We start from the raw sequence: 20976 nt of genomic DNA, 5'->3' as shown, positions 1-20976 counted from the left end.
TTGCATATTTGTATGCGCCTTCCTAATTCATTTTACGCATATACACGAGGTATTACGGTTTCGGTCCACACCCGGAAGCACTGCACGCTCCCGCACCCGCCTCTCTGCCGCCTTCTTCTGGCACACGGGAGTTGAACTTCTCCCTCCACATGGGTAACTTATTGTTAACCGTTCAGTAAAAATTGATCTGGGTGAAGGACGCCAGGCTCGGTGAATTATTTCTACGGTGCCATTCGTGAAGACCGAGCAGCGCGTGTGCAGACAGCAGCCCCATCCTCGCCGTCACACAGTGACATTGACATATCTGTAGTGTTGTGCTGCCGTGCACAAGTTAATGTGTGGACAGTAACGCTCGGCTCCGGCGCGCTTTCCTTGCTGTCCCCCCCCGGCTTCAGCCACAATGAGCGAATACTTCAGCCTGTCCGACTGTGATATTATCGGCTTCGACCTGGACCACACGCTCTGCCGCTACCATCTGAAGGAGACCTCCAGGGTGAGTATGTGTAGCGCGTGCAGCTAGCTCCAATACATAATCATACGGTGGCCGTGACGCTTCGATCCGCAACACATCTGGATTAAAAATAGCACTGAGCCGTCAATACGCTCCACAATCACTCGTCATTTGTGTCTCGCTTGTATGAATAAATGCTGGTGAAAACGCCTAACAGAGTGGGTGTTGCTTACATAGAGAGAGTGTGTGAGATGATGCGATGCTCCTGATGCTGCAGTCACTGCGTGACTCACAGGTTGAACGTCGGCGGTGATCGTCATACATGTCTGTAAATGCTCTTCGAGGCCAATTGGCAACAGCATCTTCTCACATCAGAATGCATCAGCTTTATTAGGAGCAAAACTCACCGCAGACTCAGTGTACAGCTGGAATCTGTGACACCGAATCAGAGCCGGCCCTGACCAATTTGGTGCCCTAGGCAAGATTTTAGCTGGTGCCCCATCATGTTAAGACAATTTCCATCACACACCAATTATGTTCATACACTCACAAAGACACCGCATTGCTTTATTTTAATTTTCTGTACTGTAGAAATAACACAGTATTAAAGAAACTATTGCTTGTAATTAAATAGAATAGAATATAAGTGAGGTATTGCACAACAATATAAAATCAAAGAAATTAGTACAGATTTACAAATATAAATAAGACTATTGCACCAAAAAACTAACTAAACCTCAGTGTAATATGCATAATGTAGACATCTGTTGAGAGACCACACGATTTACTGTAATGATGGAAAGTCCGCTGAGATGTTCTTGCCCTATAGAAGATCTCAGGTAGGTTTGAATGAGTTTGAGCTTAGCTGTGCTGACATGGAGGGGACAGGAGCACTTACTGCATCGCTGGAAGCTGCTGAGGTGGAGATGTCGGCAGGTGTCCGAGGATCTGCAGGCGTGGGAACAAAATATTTAGGAAGTACATCTGAAGAGAGAAGAGGAGTATGTGACCACTGTGTGTTACATTATATTAAGAAATAAAGCTGCTGCTGATGAAACCCAGCCAATAATAGCACCTAAGCCACATTATAGCCAGTGGGGGAAGAGTTATTCAGATCCTTTGATTAAGTAAAAGTACCTAAGTATCAGATGCAAAATGTAGTTAAAGTAAAAGTACTGGGTTGGCCCGTCTGACTGGCATATGATTATCTATGACATTATAAGATTATAAATACTGAAGCATCAGTGTGTAAGCAGCATTACACCGTTGTTGCTGCTAGAGTAAGTACCTATAAATTCTGCTTTAGTAAAGTACTTGAGTAAATTTAGCTTTCTTAGTTACTTTCCACCACTGATTATAACCTGTATTTCCACCTCCATCTTGAACAAAACATGTATTCAGTGAACAAATGCAAGAGTTTGAAGCTATTAATTACAAAACAAAACAAATGGTGAGCATTTTAATTGACTAACGTATTACAAGCAGGCTAACACTGGCTGACTTGACTGAGATGTCAGTTAAAATGTATGACTGATTTCTTGAGGCAGACAGTGAATGGTTCGTACACGTCAAAGTGTGTTTCTCAAAATTATTTTGTGGGTTACTCCCCAAATACCTAAATAGTCTTTCCAACATGCCCAAATGCATATAAGGTGGGAGTAACTGACTATAACTCTAGCTGTGTTTTAAATTCTAGAAAGCTAGAAACACCAGTTTTTCCTCCTCTTCTCTTCTTCTTTTTCTCCCCTTGCACCAGAGGGATCTGGTCTGTTGTCACGTTTCAGTCACAGGTAACTCCAGTGTGTTGACGGCGCTGGGCAAGTCTAATTAAGAGGAGGGTGATGTGCCGTTTGATTCTGCGGGAAAGTTAGAAAATAGGGCATATTTTAGGGGTTACGTAGTTATGTTGTCGTGGACTTTTTTTGTGAAGTTTTATAAATAACAGTATTAAAATAGTATTAGTAAAAAATATTAAAAGTTAATAATTTGATGTTTTTTCTTTCTTCCCTAATTTGTGCCGCCCTATGGATGGATAGCATTTGCCTATACCGCCTATGCCAGGGGCCGGCCCTGCACTGAGTGACAAAAAAAGATTGACTTTGAATCCCAGCAAATCATTATGGCTTTGTCAGGCCTGGTGTTCATGTATGCACTCTGTTGTCCCATGCATGTCACATGTATGTCTACTAATCCAGTCAGTACTTAGCCTTGGAAGGGGACCCACAAAACAGTTGCCCTGTAAACCTGTTTAAACCTATCCCAATGCAGATGCACACATGCAAATGATTTCTCTTACAAGCCAATATGTGTTCAAGACCTAGATACTGTAGAAGGTTTGATTACTTTCCACTCATTAGTTGCTCTGTATTTAATCTCAGCCCTATGGAACTCCTAGGTTTTAGCTCAATGTTTTCGTTTTCCGGCTCATACGTTCTCATTGGTTCTATTTTCAGCCACATTAGGCAGCTGTTTTCAGTGACAAAGTTCTGATAAGCCCACTGTAAACTACCTGCCCAGCACTAAATGGTCAGCAGACAGACAAAGTTGCAGACTATGGTCTTCTCAGAAGTTAAAGACGAGTGAAAAAGAGCTATAAAGAAAGTGAGAACAGGACCTATAATTAGTTGTTGTATGCAAACATGCCTCCAAATGAATGTTAATATTCCCGTGTGTCTGTTGGATGTGTGAATTGACAGTTTTTAGGAAAAATTTTCGGCAAAACGTTAAAGGAAAAGTTCACTCAAAAAATTAATTTCAGTCAGTATCTACTCACCCCCATTCGGATGGGAAATCGAGTGAACTTCTGTAGTCCACAAAACATTTCTGGAGATTCAGCAAAACAGTGTTGCAGCATTCTCCTAAACAACAGAAGTAGATGGGGACCAGTTTTAAAACAGACAAAAACAAATGGCTCCATACAACTCATCTGGTGTAATCCAAGTCTCCAGAAGTCCTGAGATCCCAGATTGATTTGAAAAGACATTATTAACACACTCGATGCATGGTCGAGCTCATGCACCCACTCGTGCATTGGGTCTTTTAGCTTAGCAGATTTTAGCTTAAAAGAGTGTTAATAACATCTTTTCAAATCAGTTTGGCATCTGGGGTCTTCCAGAGACTTGCATTATGCCCAACAGTCTCAGCAGTAAGAAAAAAGTCCAAAAATAAAGAAATAAATAGAATGGTATTCTCTAGTCCCAAAATAGAAACTTGCTCTAGCTGTAATAACCGGATACAGAGGAAGAATACATAACCTAATTTGAAGAGGATGTATTAGTGGCAGGTGTCATTGTCTTAACTGATGAATTTGCAGTCAAGGTACTCATAAATTGTAGAAAGGTGTCCACATCTCATATAATTCTTCAGGTTTGTCTTTTACTATGAATGTATGTCCTAAACAACCATTTATATTGTAACAATCTGCATCTAGTGTTTATGGTTTGAGTTTGAGCCAAGAGGCATGCCTTCTCCCACTCTTCAACTGTGATGTCTATCTGAAGGTCATTCTTACAGGCAGATAAATAAGAGCCTGAGTATTCTTTTAAACCTGTTGAGAGCATGTTATAAAATATGGACAGTTGTCTCCTGCCATGTAAATGATTTACTGCATAATGTTCAATGTCAGAAAGTTGCACAGTAGTTTTAATTTGAGAATGCAGCACCGTTATGCTGTGAAGATCTTTTCATTGACATGGCGGTGAGTAGATCATGTCTGAATTTTCATTTTGTGTGAACTGTTCCTTTAATATGTCAATATATATTCTTTGATTGTACTGCTTGTTCTGCTGCCTCCAAATATCAAAACATCATGCCACCGATAATCACACCTAACTAGCGAATTAGGAAATGATCAGGAAAGTCAGACCCCGGCATTGTCTAATTGGAAGAAAATTCTGTATTCTTGGCTTTCAATGCCACATGGTATTTGTCCTTCGCATCATGATTGTGCTGCTCATTGCAGTAAGTGATGTTATCTCTATTGTTTTGCAGCTGATCTATGAGAGCTTTGCCAGGTACCTGGTGGAGCATAAAGGCTATGACAAGGACCTACTGAACCTAACCCCCGCTACTTGGGATTTCTGGTGAGTCAGCAGCAGCAGTTGCCCCAGGCTAGAGGTCAAATGAATACCTAGTTATCCTTTAGTGATATTAAGACTATATTCATCCAATACTTATGGTTTAAAACCTAGCCTTGGAATGACAATGTACAAACCTGCACTGTATCACGATAAACATGCTTCCTCCTTTCCTTTGTTGACTATTGTAGTTGAGCAATTTACCCAACCCGAATACAAATGCTTGACAGTTGCCAAAGAGAAAAAGAGTTACTGAAAGGACAATCAACAAAATAAAAAAAACATAAACATTACACTGCAATGTCACTCCATCAGGATCTGAAAGAATGCAAGCATTGCTGAAGTCTGTCTTTGTCATTTTACTATCCCTTTATGTTATATATTTAAGTTAATGCTAATTTAACTGAAACATACGTTGTCAAACCCTGTGAAGTTCTGCATATATCCAAGTGTCCACACACAGCTTAAATCACCTGGCAAAGTAACATAAAAGAAAAACTTGTTCAAATAGCTCTGGAGTTGTTTGAAAGGCTTATTTATTCAGTTCTATTGGAGCTGGGGTAGGCTACTAGTTTCCTTCTGCTTACAGTCTCTGTGCTAAGCGAAACTAAATCAAACATATCCCTGACCTATTTTATAGTCTGTCTCAACTGAACACACAGTCATACAATTGAGATACTCTAAATTTAACTAAATTTTGGTTCGGTGGCAAATCAGTACATTGCCAAAAATGTTTATCTGATTTTAACATTTTATGTCAGCTAAAATATGTGTATGTATAATATTCTGTGTCCAGCTTTAAAGGGCTAGTGGTGGATCTGGAAGATGGAAACCTTGTGAAGCTGGCTGAAGATGGAACTGTCTTGCGGTATGCTCTTGCTTGCATGAAATGTATTTGATCTGTGTCCCAAAACATGTCTTCAGTTCCTTTGCCATATTTTTATTGTTTATACAGAACTCTTATACTGGTATTATCAAAAAAGTATTTTTTCTTGCTTGATTAGAGCGACGCATGGAACCAATGACCTCAGCACAGAGGACATCATCAAACATTATGGTCCAAAAAGGGAGTGGAAGCACTTCAACAGCCTCAATACTTCCTTCACAAGATCTGGTATTATATATATATATATATATATATATGTATATGTATATGTATATGTATATATGTATATTCTATTCAATTCAATTCAAAGGGGCTTTATGTATACATATGTTTATATATATATATATATATATATATATATATGTATGTATATATATGTGTGTGTGTGTGTGTATGTATATAGTCATCTTTGTCACCGATGATATTTTCTCTCATGTAGGCTAATGTGTATTATCTTGGATTTTTTCTGGTCTTTGCAGCAAAATATTATTTCTATGACAACTACTTTGATCTACCTGGGGCTCTCCTTTGTGGAAGAGTTGTGGACATGTTGCATAAGGTAATATTTGGTAAGATATGGTACCATATTGTGGTTGAGATTTTAACAATCACATAGTAAAATGTAACTTTATGTTTTTGTGAATAGCGAGGAAATGAGGTGAATTCCGATTTTTGGAAAGACATGGTTGCTGCCATCGACCACAATTACAACACATCTGCATTCAAAGGTAGGCCTTTTAATCCAATTTTCAATCTTCTTGTCAAGGATCCATACTTTCAAGAAGAACAAAACGCACACACAGTACACAGAAGATATTTTTCCTTTTCAAACTAGAACTTTTATTCTGTGTTTTGGTCAGAAAGTGGTACATAACTTAACATAATCAATGGGACAGTTGTTTTGAAAAAGAAAATGCAGTTTGAATTTCTCATTCTGTGTTTTTCTGATCACAGTGCTTGTGAGAATGTGCAGATTCCTAATAACAGTACAACAGTTTTGTGTGTCTTTTGTATGTATATTACAGGAAAATTGTTAAACAACAGACATTAATAAAAACAAACACAAATAAAAGACATGCTGTAAATGTTACAGGCAGTTGTAAAGCACCACTTAAAATATCTTCCAATATAGTTTCATGTTTCTTAAGATTCCAAAGGCACACACATGGTGAACTGGGGGAAGGGATTAGTTTGAACCATGAATTTTAAAATTGTGCGACATATTTATATGTGTAAATAATAATTTGTTGGCAAATTGAAGGCTTTCTTGTTGTAAAGATTAGAATGAGGCAGTTAAACTTACAAAAAAATACAACCATTCTTTATTTCATCTACAATCTCAATTTGGAGTTTTCATTTATCTATTTCTCTGAGTAGTTCAATGTTTTGTAAGGTTTTGAGGTTTATTTGGATTTGTGAAATCACGTTGAGGCAATCAAGAACCCAGAGAAAGAGCAGTGAACATTATCTGCTGCAAATACACCATTACTCTCCTCATCAGGGACCTGGACATAGACTCTGTCACCGGCGTGCAGCATAAGAACAGTGCTGCCTGACATTTGATCCAGGAAGCCCTTGTTGTATTCATCATAGGTGAAAACAACTGGTTCCTCATTTCTGTAGAGGGCCACCAGGGCATTGGCTCCATTGACATGCATATGATAGCTGAAATAGTAGAGGCCTGGAATCTGGCAGGTAAACACACCAGTGTGTTCGTCGTAATGCTGCTCTCCATTGTACAGAACCTGGTTGAACTGGATAGGGGTTGCAGCTGGAGGGTAGGCCCTGGTCAGCACAGCACTGAAGGCGGACATGGGAGCCTTCATCATCTCATGAGACATCACAACCTCGTGGGACTTGATTGGCATACTCTTCTCATGGTGGTAAATCACCTCTCCTGGTGGGCCAGGCTGACCAGGAGGACCTGCTGGACCTGGAAGACCATCTTGACCTCTGGCACCTGGAATTCCAGGTGGACCATGAGGACCAGATATTCCCTTAGCTGTCAAGCCAGCTGGGCCAGGTGGGCCTGGAAGACCTGGATGGCCCTTAAATCCTTGGGAACCTGCTGCACCAGGGGGTCCACTTGGTCCCATGGGTCCTGGCCTTCCAGTCTCACCACTTTTTCCTGGTGCTCCTGAGGGGCCTGTGTGACCTTTTAATCCTGGGGCACCATTGGCACCTGGGAGTCCTGGGGACCCAGCATGGCCCTGTGAACCCTTTGGACCCTGAGCACCATTATGACCTGGAATTCCTGATGGACCTACTGCTCCAGGGGTACCTGGTTTTCCAGTGAAACCCTGAGCTCCCTGCTCACCTTTGGTTCCCCTTGGGCCTGGGGCACCTACCATACCAATGTCGCCTTTGGGTCCTTGTGGGCCTGCCTCACCCTGGAATCCTCTTGCACCCTGTGGACCAGCTGGTCCAATAGGACCAGCAGCACCTGGCTGACCAGTAAAACCAGTTGGGCCTGGCTCTCCTTTCTGACCAGTGGTTCCTGGAGTACCGGGGGATCCTCTACTACCTGGAATACCAGGTTCACCTGTTTTGCCAACACCTGGCATGCCAGGGGAGCCTGGCTGACCTGCAGGGCCTTGTGGACCTTTAGCCCCCATAGGTCCAGGCATACCTGGGGTACCATTCTGGCCTGGTTTCCCTGATGCTCCTGTGCCTGGAGCCCCTGTATGACCCTTTGGCCCTTGCATACCCATTGGCCCAGGACTACCATCTCTTCCTGGCATGCCAGACTTGCCTGGTTCTCCAGGATAGCCAGTGGCACCAGGTTTACCAACTCCAGGTTTGCCAGGCATACCAGATGGGCCCATTGGTCCAACTTGGCCTGGTGGTCCTTGAACCCCAGGAACTCCAATACCTCTCTCTCCTTTGGTGCCTGGAAGACCAGGAACACCAGGATGTCCCTTCAAACCAGTTTCTCCTCTTGGTCCCATTGCCCCAGGGATGCCAGATGGTCCAGGTTTTCCAACAGAAGAAAATCCAGCAGGTCCAGGTGTTCCATGTGCACCAGGTGCACCTCTGGCACCCATTGGGCCAGTTGCGCCAGGTGCACCTCTCTCACCTGGGATACCAGGGCCGCCTGGTTTTCCAGGGCCACCTGGGGAACCAGGTTTACCTGCTTGAGAGTAGCCAGGGGGCCCAGGAGGTCCTGGTGGGCCCTTTGCTCCAGGATGTCCTGTACCACTCTTTCCAGGAGGTCCAGCTGGTCCCATTGCTCCTGGCTCACCTGGAGGACCTGGAGGACCTTGAGGACCGTCTTGGCCTTTAACAGCTAGGGAATACATAAATGCAGACACAGGTTTTAAGGTGTTATTTAGGTCATCCGAAGCACATATCACAATGTCACAGGTATTTTTCCTCAGATCAAATTTATTCAGTTAAATGTTTATAGTTGTTATAAGTTAACTTTGTGTTGTACTGAACAATGAGGTTTAATTTAAAAAGGGTACTACACAGTATTCCTCATGGTCTTGTAGATGGATATAGAACATATACATATAAGTATACAATTGATACAGACATGAGTATCCTTAGTTCTCCCTTAGGAAATGACAAACAGAAATGGAGTGTATATGAGCAAGAAATTCCATCAATTTGAAGCATTTTGTTCCATATTCTTGATCTCCTTGTGCCTTCTCCTTTGTCCTTGAATAACCCAAGTTTTGGTATTCTCTATAAGACCACAACCTAACTTAAAAGACTACACCCTATGATTGTAGAGCGGGTTGTGGGGACAGCACTCCTTTTTTTCTCAGGTTAGTCTTCACAGCACGACTGGTCTGAGGTGATGTTCTCACCAAGCTTATGTCTGTTGGCTTTGGACAAACACACCAGCTCTGGTGCATTTCAGTTTCATTTGCCCGCACTATACTGCACCCTTCAATTTCCTGCATTGGACATGGCCCTGCATGTATATTTAGTGGTCTGCATGTTGTCAACGTCACCTCATTGCATTTCCTGCCATATAGCATAGAGTTTTATGGGTTAAATTAGTGCATACAAATGTGCTAAACTGGTATATAATATCAGTTTTTATTTTTTATTTTAAAGGAGAATAATTCTACCCTATAAAGCCAGCACATGGCAATGGAGACATTGTTTTTTCTCCAAATTTGTTATTATTATTATTATTATTATTATTATTTATTTTTTAAATGCCTTTATTGATGTTTTACATTAGATAGATGACAGGATATGAGGGGTCAAAGTAATTAAAAACAACACTTATGGCCAGTGTCCAAGGAACTCAGTGCCTAGCCTTGGCCAGAAGTTAAATCTGATTTGCATAGTGCAAATGTGACATTAAATGTGTCTATTTCTGTGTAAAGTCATGGGGAAAGATGGATATCTTGGATATTAAATTTTCAAATTTACCTATATATGATAAATCAGTAACTGTATTAAGAATATAGGAATAGTGATAAAAAGAATAAAAACTAAAAGAATAAATGGCAACAAAAAACTCTGATCTACCATGGCTTTAACTTTAAAAAGCAATGAACAGTTGAGTTCAGGAATTATAGTAATCTTTGAACTGTTAGGGTTAGAGCATCTTTGATAAGATTGCTATCACATTGCTTTCCATTGCATTCCATAATTCTGGATGCATCATTGCCAAAAGAGAAGTATCACCTGTCAAAGAATCAAATCCAATAGTGTTGGCCTCTCTTTTTGAACACTTGTTGTGTTTTGAGGAGAAAATGTTTTGACAGGGCTGTCATTTTCAAGCCACATGGAGCCATGCCTGAAACCTCACAAGGGATATTTGTGCCAGAACTGGACTCTTTGGCAGCCAGAAACACCACAAAGTGGAGGTGATGATACTGGCCGCAGTAGCTGACCCAGGACCGGAACCACTGCAAAGTAGTATTCTGCGTATATTCTGTGTAGTACTTTTGTTCATTTTATTCCTCCATTCTCAACTCGCCTTCAATAAACATCCTCTCAGTTGCAGTCTTTATCTGTAATTCTTCTCTTACTCATGGTCCTCTATCGTGAAAAATACCGACTTCATTATCTCAGCTACAGAGTTAAGATCCAGTAAATTTGCGGTGGGTTGTTTGTTAGATTTACTGTTTGAACTCCTGAGAGTGTTTCTGTGTAGTCTTTGTTTTGTTTTCAATTTCATGCTAATCGTGTGGTGTGATTTTAATCCCACAATACAGTTTGTCAGGGCATGCCTGCTACGTGGTAACATCTGTTTTGGAGATTTGTCAGATTTGAGCTCTTGTAGACTTTCTCTTCTATTTTTATGTGGAGGCACATAGTCAAACCACATCAGAACCACTTCAAAAACAAAACTGGAGAAATATATTCTCAACTGTCAAACAAAAAATTTGAATGATAGTTGGGATATAAATATAGTGTTTTACATCACTGCAATGACATCATGACTGCTGCTTAGGGTTATTCTATGATACATGGAAAAGTGACTTTTGATTTACTTTGATTCTTTCTGAAACCTTTATCTATCCAGAGCACAAGTGCTCTTCTACAGCTATACCCCACTTCACAGTTATATACAGCTATACACATTCACAGTAGTTCTGCCGGTCTGACTGCAACCTTCTTCACTAAGCCAATGAGAAATTGTGCCAGGCCTGCGGGATTGTGCACCGTGATGGCAGTTGATGCTGTAGGACTGTGTTATTCATGATTGTGGTTGACTCTGCCAATTTGCGATTATGATTGGAGAATTGTCATATCTCATATAAAAGGTATATAAAAGTTACGATCTTAATTTTATTTGACATTGGTCGAATTGTCCAGTTGTTTCAGGAGCAGTATGTCATATGACTCAGTTATATGAAATTGTAGGCTGTAACTCTAGTTCATTGATGGCTTAATGTTAATACATCTTTGGTGTGTGCCTGCTCCCTTCCATGTGTTCTAATTAGAAATCTGGAAGCGTATGTCCTATAAATTTCGCCAGAAGTGCAACGTGGTGCGTCATCTGGTGCTATTTTGCAGTTTAATTTGTCTAAATTTGTTTCAATTGTTGAGCTAAAGCAGATGGCTTATGGAACTGATACAGTCTGATAGCATTTTGCTGTGCAGCCTGCAGTGATTTAAACTGAACAATGGGCTTGGTTGTAGTTGAATTATTATACTAAACAAATTGATGCAGGAATCTTTGCTATTCCTAGTTATTTCCCCCAGATGATTTTGAACCATCTGTATTTGAGTTAATTGCTGCTTATGCCCTCATCACTAGAATGGTCATGATTGTTTTTGTGACTCACCATGACTCTTGACAGGGTAGGGAGCCTTGCTCACTTTTGGCACATGGTAGTACCTCTCAGGGGTGGCCTCAGCCAAAGCGAGGAGGACCAGGAGAACACTTGTTACCCTCAGGTCCATCTTGTGAAGCTAAACCTGCAGAGACAGAATCCATTCATGAGAGGAAGCATTGTTGCTGTATTTTTCTCCAGTGACAATCAGCAACCAAAAGACCAAATGAGAAAATCTCATGGCACCTGTGCTGTTGCACTTCACTTACACATGACAGTGAAAGTGAAGGTTGGTGCATTAGCTAATCTAACAGTAAGAGTGAGGAGATAGCTGCAAAAAAAAACTGAATACCATTTCTAAATCAGCAAGATCAACTTGAATTTAAAAAAAAAAAAAAAAATCAGTCAGTCTGTATCAGTTTTGGTCTCTTGAGGTGAGCAACTGCTGCAAAAAGTATTCACCTGTAACACCTCTGAGGATTTTTATTACTATGAAATCAAAAACTTGCATTTCCCCCCTAAAGTTTTTAGACAATGCATTCAAGCCTCTTCTCTCTCTACATCTTAATCTTTAGACTCAAAGGCACAAAGTCCCTCCAAGTGTAAACCTAGTCAAAGCACATGGCTCATTACACTTGTAATGCCAGCAGCCGTCAGTGCTCCACCAGCAATCCTCCCATCAGTGAGAGGCAGGCTGCAGCAGGGAATCCTCTGTGCACTATCCTGAAATCAGAAAAAATGACATCTTACCGGGAAGGTTTACGCTCCAAGAAACAGTGGGTGGGGGGGTCTGGAGGCTGCTGTCCTGGTGCTGTACTGTTATATCCTTAGTCGCGGAGTCTGCCTGTCTGAGTGGCAGCTGCTGCTTCCCAGGGCACTGGGCTCAAGGTATTTATACCCAGAACGGCTCCAGCATCGTGGAGGATCTACCTCGCATGGAAGGCCCTCCCTGCTCTGATGTCATCTTTAATGATGGGTGCCATGTCCTCAGGAGGGCTGTCACTTCAGGGTGACGGTCCTCCCTGTCTCCTCTCTCTTCATCTGGTTCTCTGACTGTGTGGAGCAGCAGCGAGGGGATTCCTGTCAATTCCCTCTGGGTGACATTTTTATTAGATAGTTTCTTGATTGATCTTGCTTGGGTGAGATACATTTGTGGCACGTGGTACAGCAGCTCTTGAAGTTAACATCCTTATGAAGTGTGTTTGCACTTTCTGACAGATGACTCAGGATTGTAACAGTCTGCCCTGGTGCCCATTTTTAGCCTGGATTTGCATTAGTAACTGCACAAACACAGCTAAAAACATCAGGTTATTGACCAAGTGGCCAGTGACAGGATGTTTTTCTGGAAAAAAAGACTGTGTAAGTCTGACAATATTTTCCTCCAGTCTGAAGACTCTGTACTGGTGAGACTGTGATACAGTGCATGCACCAGAGAGCTATTTTCTGACAGTTTCAGTTAAAAATGAAATACCACCAAGTTTTTAATGGATGCTGGAAGTTTGGGGATTTTTTGGGTTTGAAAGAGAGCAGGTAGTGTTCATTATTACCACCACCTTGATTTATGTTCAGATTGAAATTTCACACAATAAAGCCTATCATGTAGTTGGCAGGTTTATGTCTCTGTGATTTTTACAAACTGGTGTGTGGTGTGCCACAGTGATCCACAGTGCACTTTTAAGACACCAGGAGGCAGGAGTGAGTTTTGGTTCTAAGTTGCTATCTGCTTCATCCTCTGAGTCTGCAGCTGAGATTCACTGAGTTGCAGTAGTAGAGGAACTTGGAACAAAGCCATAGTTGGACTGGAGGGCTTACAGTTGTAAATGTGTGCATACATGTCATCCTCTCATCAAGGGGTTTTATACACTCAAATAATAAAAGTAGCTCTAAAGTAACAGGTAGTGTAGTACTGTGTTAACATTTGACAGAAACATAACTCTCTGGCATTCAGAGATGTAGGAGTGTATCGCCTTTCACTAAAATCATATATCGTACTAAAATAATGATTTTGATTGATTGTGATATTGTTAATTTAAAGTTTTGTAGAAAGATATGTATCAATATCACAATGAAGTTGTTCTTATATTGCTGTACATGTACTGTTGTGTATGTTTCAGATGTTCATCTGAAATGGTAAAATAAGTACAAATACATAAAATATGGGCAGTGTTGAGTCACTCAAAAAAAAGGAATAGATTCGACATTAGTTATTACTTTTATAAAAAGAAATGCATTTCTTTATTTAGTTACTTTCTGTAGAATGTAACTTGTTACACTTCTCATCAATTTACTTTTGTGTTACTCCACAACATCAACTGAGATGCACTGTCACGTAATTACCATTAAGAATATGTTAAACATACATATGCCTACATATCAGCCCTATTCTAATAAGGACAGACACAGTTTCTTTAATGCTCTGTAATAACTAATAAAAATGTTGTGTGCAGTAACGGCCTCAAAATAAAACAATATTAATATATAAAACATCATAACAGAGGGTGGCTTCCTAACAGCCTAGGACAAACATTAATTGCCTCACTCGAGTAGCTTGCTCACCAAACCATGACTTTATAGTTGACCAATCCATCTTATTTGACATGTTTATCACTAGAATAGTGGTTATCTCATGAGGAAGAGTCTCTTAAATCATCTGATCCTCCTAAGTCAGCACTGGCCAGGCTGAAGAGCATCTCCACAGCGTTGCTGTTGCTGGAAATCAGGAGAGGTCAGGCATTCATTGCACAATGTTTAATGATTTTTTTTCTATCTGTCCAATATGCAGATAATTGTTGAATTTATGTATCGAAAGTAACAACATATTTGTTTGATTGGTAACTGTATTGTGATTACTGCAGTTGGGAACAACAGTTGCCTTATAGACAAATGTAATGTGATTACAGTAATGTGTTACCTCCAACATTCAATATGTACCATATTCAATGCTGGACACATTACCTTGGAAAGCATAGATTTTTAAAAAACCTGATATTTATTCTGCAGTACCCACATTCAGTCAAACGTATCTCCAGACACTGGAGATATTTCTATGTTATAATGGGTCAAAAGAAATCTATTTATATGGTGAGACTACTGTTTCTTATGCAGATAAACGTCTCAAAATAAGATGACACTGTAGTGATCTATAGGAGAGACATCCACATCACAGCAACAAGAGAAACAGGCTAGGAGCAAGAGACAGATAAAATAACTGTTAAACATGAATGATATTAACAAAACAGAATAATTCTTGAGAGTAAGTCTTGACGTCTGAATGTGAGATCATGTATATTGCATTGCAAGAAGGATTTAACATTGTGATTGTCACCAACCTCACATCACCAGTATATAACAGCCCTGCTTGGCCAAGCCACTGTATAATATATCTCTGGTTTTGCAAAAGCTTTTCCTTCCTTCTCCCATATCATTTAAACTGCCAGCGTCACAGTGGCCACAGCTGAGTGCTCAGAGAGCCATGGGCATCTTTGGTAAACTCTTTGAATGAAATGACAGAGTAGTGTGTGGGTGGAGTCGGCATTTAACAACTTTGTAAGCTGCAGATATGCCACTGCATCTCACCATGAAAGTGGCTATGACCGCAGAGAGGCAGGCTGCTTTTCAATTCATTTGGGATTTTTTTTCGTTTTGTTTTGGCGTGTCAGAATTAATGCCTCCCATCTAAATCAGTCCACTGTGAGGTTTAATGTAAAGGGCTACTTAGATTCTGGGTAAGCTCTGTATGGCAATAAATACTCACAGTGCATAACATGTAATTGGGATGGGAGATGTACTGTATGGAATGTAGTACAGACAGAGCATGATATTGAGCTCTGCTCAGAGTTTTCAGACACGTGGCAAGGTGGGTGGTATTTCTGGGAAGGGTCTGCTGTAACCATTGTTTTGCCCCTCCAAACATCTTAACTTGCTGCTGCTGTACTCCAGACGTGACTTAATGCTCCTGCAGTGGCTTTAATTAACTCTGTAATTGACAGGGATTGTCCCCCTACATACACAGCCTCTGTTTTCCTCATTATCTTCAAACAATGTGCTTAAGTCACATTTGTGTGTATTTTGTACGCTGGTCATCTGTGGAGACGAGATCAAACATGATCTTTGTTTTTCTGAACTGAGCTGTATTTTCAACTTGAATAATACTGATACTTTTGTTTTTCTTTTACTTAGGTTAGTAGTTTGATAGTTTAATAACAGTGATCATTTGATACCAGAATTTTGGAACAAATACCAAAACAATAATTTTTCAGACGCTCCCTTTACTACTTTCACACAGGAAAAAAAACTTCACTAAAGGCCCTGACGTACCAATATAACATCATCATAACATATAACTAGCTGCGATGAAGGTCAACTGCTGCATTGCCTCACTTCTCCTGTTTCTCATCCAAAAAGCTGCACTGAACACATGTCAAAGACTACAGCTGGCAGCCAACAAGCTTGTACGTTCTGTGTCTGTGTGAAAGGAAATACCCCTGTGCGGACATACAAACCGTTGTTTGATTTAGCAGCATTTTTTGATACCATTTTCGCTAATATAGCTGCTTCTAATTAAGAATATGTCAGATTTAAAGTTGCAATTGGCACTGGCAGGCAGGGGAGAAATATAAGGAGAAACCATGCTAAATTGGGCGAAATCACAGCTACTACAGTGACAGGCTTTTAAGGGGCTTTCCCTTTTTTTTCCATCATTCTTTTCGTGCACTGATCCTCTTACCTGAACATCCAATCAGAATGATTTCACTCACCAACAAGCCACCGATGATTCTACATGCTGATTTTACCAAAAAAGCCTCCGACAAGGGCTGTGTTGTTCCAATGATGTGGGACACACCGCACCAACTAGGGCCACAGACACTCACTGATGGCCCTGAAAGATGCTCAACAGCCGACCGTTTGCCTTTTGTGTCTGGGCCTTTACACACTTGCATCTGAAATCTTTCTTTAATGTAAATGTGTACAATCAGCATTCACTCCCACATCAAATGATCCTGCAGTAGTCATGGTTTGATGATGGGTGATGGAAACACTACGCCCAGGTGGCCACGCTATTTTTTTGTTTATGGTATGAAGGTAAGGACATTGTTGTTTACATAGTTTTCCATTTGGTTAGGATTGCTTAAACCTTCAGGAATTTATTTTCCTGCAGGAATTTATTTTCCTTCCAATGTAGCAGGCTGTAAATACAAAACTGTAATACTGTTAGCATAATATAAAGTAGATATGGTTAACGTTTTAGCAAACAAGTGCTCAGTTTTGCTCTAGTCAATTAAGAGAAACATCAGTATTTATGTGGAGTGACATTTGTGTTCGCCTGATGAATGTACGCCCCATAATCTAACAAACAACAAAATACTCAGTCCACTTGGGTTTATGACCATTGTTCTCCTGTCCTGCAAGCTCAATTAGAGACTACACAAAAAACGCAGGGGATCAGTGTCAGCCAGCTCAAGTTATTAGTTAAACTCAAACACCTCTTAATCTCTAGAATAATTTTTTACTCATGGTGTAAGGATGAAGAGTCTGAACAGAACGATGTTAGTCAATCAGTTAACATGCACATTGGTAAAAACGTCTTGTCCATCCTATAGCTGTGTCTGTGAGCTTGCTCTGATTTTACCAATGTTTAATCTGACCCGACTGAATGCACCTACTGCTGTTTGGCAGTAACGTCAGCTACAGGAATCCATGCATGAATTGTTTTTATGTGTGTCTTGATGACCACATAATTCCAATGCTTGTTTCTGGTTTGGATTTACAATACAGATTTTATTCTCTGTATTTTTTACACCTTGCTTTATATTTTTCTGCTGTTGGACTGTCTTGTCTCCATTTGGTCCCTGATATTTAAGGGCTATGGTGCCTGAGAGAAAAGAGGAAATAATTGCAGGCTGATGTGCCTCCGCCAGCATGGAAGAGTGGAAAGCAGGAGTTAAAGATAGAGTGTTTAAGCTGGGAAGTGACGGTGGCTCAGATTTAACGTTTTAATAAACCAAATGTGCCACTAAGAGGCACTTAGAGCTTTATGAATGGAAGGACTGAAGCTGGACCTCCTGGCTGAATGTTAGCTGCAATTACAGAGACGTAAAGACAAAAATCATGGTTGGAGGCTAGCTGTAATTCAGAATAACAACCAAAGGCCTTCACTGCTTCCCTCTGGATTTTCTTTTCTTTTTTTAATCTTGACAGAATCTTGCCCAAGTCATTATGGAATTATGGAAAGGCAGATCTCATGTCAAAGAGGAATTAAAGCCAGAGACGGTAAATTTCTTGGTTACCAAATCAGATTGTACTCTCATTTTAGGATTTATTTTAGGAGCAGGTAATGGGTTACTTTAAAACCAATTATTTTAATCAAAGCTGAGTAAGTGCTATAATGACCCGTACTTTCTTTTTTTACTGTACCTTGCAGACCAGCTTATAATCAGCAGCTTTTACAAGGATGGTGTTGCAATCTGTCTATCCCAGCACCTGAGGAAGGAAGATTTTTAATGCTATTACACAATTGCATATTTTGGTCTTTGAAACATTATGATATATTGCACATATATTCTATGTCGCCTGTTGTGAATAAAAAGGCAATGGCAAAAAAGTTTCGGTACTGTAGGTTTAGTAATTTCCTGGAAAACATAGATTACTGTACAAAAACACAACTTGATGACTTAATTCACTGATTTGGATGAAACTGGATCATATTTTATGAAGACAATGTTTTTTGGTCATTCCTCATCTGTCCTCCAGCTGCTCTGCGTCAACTCTGGACAAATAGCTTTACTTTGCAAAAGTAAATGCTAACTAGAGCTAACCAACAGCCTACCAACAACACCGGGAACAGGGCAATATGCATCCTTAAAGAACAACAGAGGCCATATACAGTATGTGATTCATGGAGTTTCCTGGTGGACAAATACCAGTAGCTTTGTTACTAAAGTAACTGCTAACTAACTGCCCCTACATGTAAATACCGTTAGGCTGTTGGCTTGTTCAGCCATGCAGCTAAGTTCATCCTATTTACTGACTCAGCCCCAAGGTGCTCCTTAACTGCCTGTTATTACAGGAAACATGTAACTATGCTGAATTAAATGGCACTCCACAACACAATTTCAAATATCAGAAATCTTAATTTACTATCAAGAAAACTGTTGAGTTTACATTAAACTGTATATAGAGTAGTGAATGTGAACAAAGAAGAGATTTCAGACAGTCATGGTGTAAGTAAACTCATGGTGTCAGTGAACTTCTAATTAGGGTTGGATAGCTAACATTGCCTGTGTTAGCTTGCTGGCTAAAATGCTTTAGCTACAACAACATATGAATGATTACAAATACCTGCACATCTTCATGTAGTTTAATTAATGCTGAATGAATTTCAGTAAATGGATGTGGTGAGGAAAAGGAAAAGGAAATGTTGTGGGGGTAAAGAAGAACAGAAAAATTATTAAATGTATGCTGTGAATCCAAGTTGGCCTGCTCCACGATTGGTAACAAATTTACAGTATGTAACATTGTATTCTAGATGTATTATATTCTAGATTCTAGATCCCACTCCTTCCATAAACAGTTGACATACACCTTTTACCATCTACTTCTTTGGTTTCTACACAGAAAACTTCATACTCTCTTACACTCCTGTTGTGTCTGTTGCATCAGACATTTGTTGTTGTACGGTATGTCCCCCTCGTGTTCCTTCACGTGGTCCTCCAGTGTCTCACAGAGGACTCAGTCCTGCCTAATGACTGAGACTGTGGAGGTGGGGTTAGTGGTGAAAAAAGGTGTTAAAGGCCAAACCCAACATCTTAAAACAGCTCTGATGCCATTATGTTTATGTTTTTCTGAAAGGCTCACCAGTGTTTACCAAATTGCGGAGAGCTCAAAATAATTATGGTGCTAAAATCCAAAAATGGAGAGAGCAGCTCCTGCAGACACCATAGGAAAACATATTTAAGAGCCATTTGCATTTTTTTATCACCTCCGCCAAGGAGGTTATGATTTCAGCTCGGTTTTTATTTCTTTTTGTCAGCAGGATAGCAGAATATATACTGGCCCAATTTTCATGAAACTTGGTGAAAGGGTAGATACCGCCAAGCAAGAACCGCACCAATCTTTGGAGTCGATTCGAATCACTGGGGCAGATGCAAAAGTTATTTTTCACTCATTAACATTGTGAGATAGGGTATTTGGCATTGGGAGCTGCTCACTGACGACTCTTGTTCAGCGACTTCACCAAGTCGCACAGTACACACCCACTGAGCTGAGGAGCAAGAGAGAGCACTGGCAGCAATGGCCGAGAGGCAGCTGGGAATAACAGGGTGTGGAGCCAGAACATTTTCACATCTTACTGTTGAAAGGTTTATTTTGACCACACCAGAGTTGTTGATTGTTGGAACAGTGGAAAGACTTGCCAGTTTTGGTAGGTATTATATTGTTCAACACACTCACACAGGTGATTACATTGACATTGTCAAACCCTAACTGGAACCAGGTGTCTCCCAGGAATGCATTCAGATTTTGCTAATGCTTTACTTAAATTACAATTAATTAAACTATGAGGTCATATCGGAGAGAGAAAGATTAACAGTAGTCTGTATAATAACTTTTATCAACACCATAATAATACTCATGGTTTTGAGATATAATTATAATCTTACACTTACATTTAGACTTGATTCTGTCAACTAAATCTAAGATGACAAACATTCACGGTTTGCTCTGAGTTAGGAGAGCAGGTGGATCATCAGTCCTGTACCACATACAATCCTCACTAAAATCAATTAAAAATAAATGTAAATGGACATATATACTGTTTACAAGTATATCATCCACAAAGCTCATGGCAGCGTTGTATTAATTAAAGCAATAGTCAACAGATTAGGGAAAAGTAAGTTCAAAATTGACTTGAATTTCATTTTGCTTTTTGTGAAATTCATCATCAACTGAAATCAAAACATAGACAGTGAAAGTTCAGACAATTTTATGCACTCTTCTTATGTGAACCAAACCTACCTAAAGCAAAGCAGGTGTAGTAGTTGCCATGAATATTTCCCTGCAACTTGTGCATCCATGCAACATTGACATATGAACCAGGCTTGTGTTGTCCACAGTGTTCTTGAGTGTGTTCAAGCACAGCCTACATTGTGATTGCATGGCCAAAGACTAAAACAAGCAACCACAAGCTACTGCTGTGTGTATCCTCAAATGTTACTATCATAAACCTCTTCAAAAAGAATTGCCAGTAAATGTTTGTTGATTTTGTAGTGGAAGCATTCATCGTGTCGGAAAGATTGATAACTGATCATTTAAAGCACAAAC

At 40.2% G+C, this 20976-nt stretch overlaps 2 protein-coding genes across 2 annotated transcripts in view; one reads left to right on the top strand and one right to left on the bottom strand.

Annotated features, from left to right (window-relative positions):
* Positions 1-88: 88 nt before the first annotated feature.
* nt5dc1 (5'-nucleotidase domain containing 1) overlaps positions 89-20976 on the top strand; it is a 76546-nt gene continuing 55658 nt past the window's right edge. The window contains exons 1-6 of the mRNA XM_084377984.1: positions 89-493; positions 4442-4533; positions 5324-5395; positions 5532-5641; positions 5893-5972; positions 6060-6141. Of these exons, the coding sequence (XP_084234110.1) occupies positions 401-493; positions 4442-4533; positions 5324-5395; positions 5532-5641; positions 5893-5972; positions 6060-6141 (529 nt within the window). The 5' untranslated portion in view covers positions 89-400. The remainder of the gene's footprint in view (positions 494-4441; positions 4534-5323; positions 5396-5531; positions 5642-5892; positions 5973-6059; positions 6142-20976) is intronic.
* Positions 6228-12520, bottom strand: col10a1b (collagen, type X, alpha 1b). Its single transcript, XM_084377983.1, has 3 exons — positions 12409-12520; positions 11671-11803; positions 6228-8699 (listed from the first exon to the last, which is right to left on the bottom strand). Exons 2-3 carry the CDS (start codon positions 11786-11788, stop codon positions 6835-6837), a joined length of 1983 nt encoding a protein of 660 aa, XP_084234109.1. The 5' UTR covers positions 11789-11803; positions 12409-12520; the 3' UTR covers positions 6228-6834.

The sequence above is a fragment of the Pagrus pagrus genome (genome assembly GCF_965226575.1).
Source record: "Pagrus pagrus genome assembly, chromosome: 16".
NCBI classification, from domain to species: Eukaryota; Metazoa; Chordata; class Actinopteri; order Spariformes; family Sparidae; genus Pagrus; species Pagrus pagrus.
The sequence above is the reverse complement of the archived record's forward strand: the minus strand, read 5'-3'. Positions and strand labels throughout refer to the sequence as shown.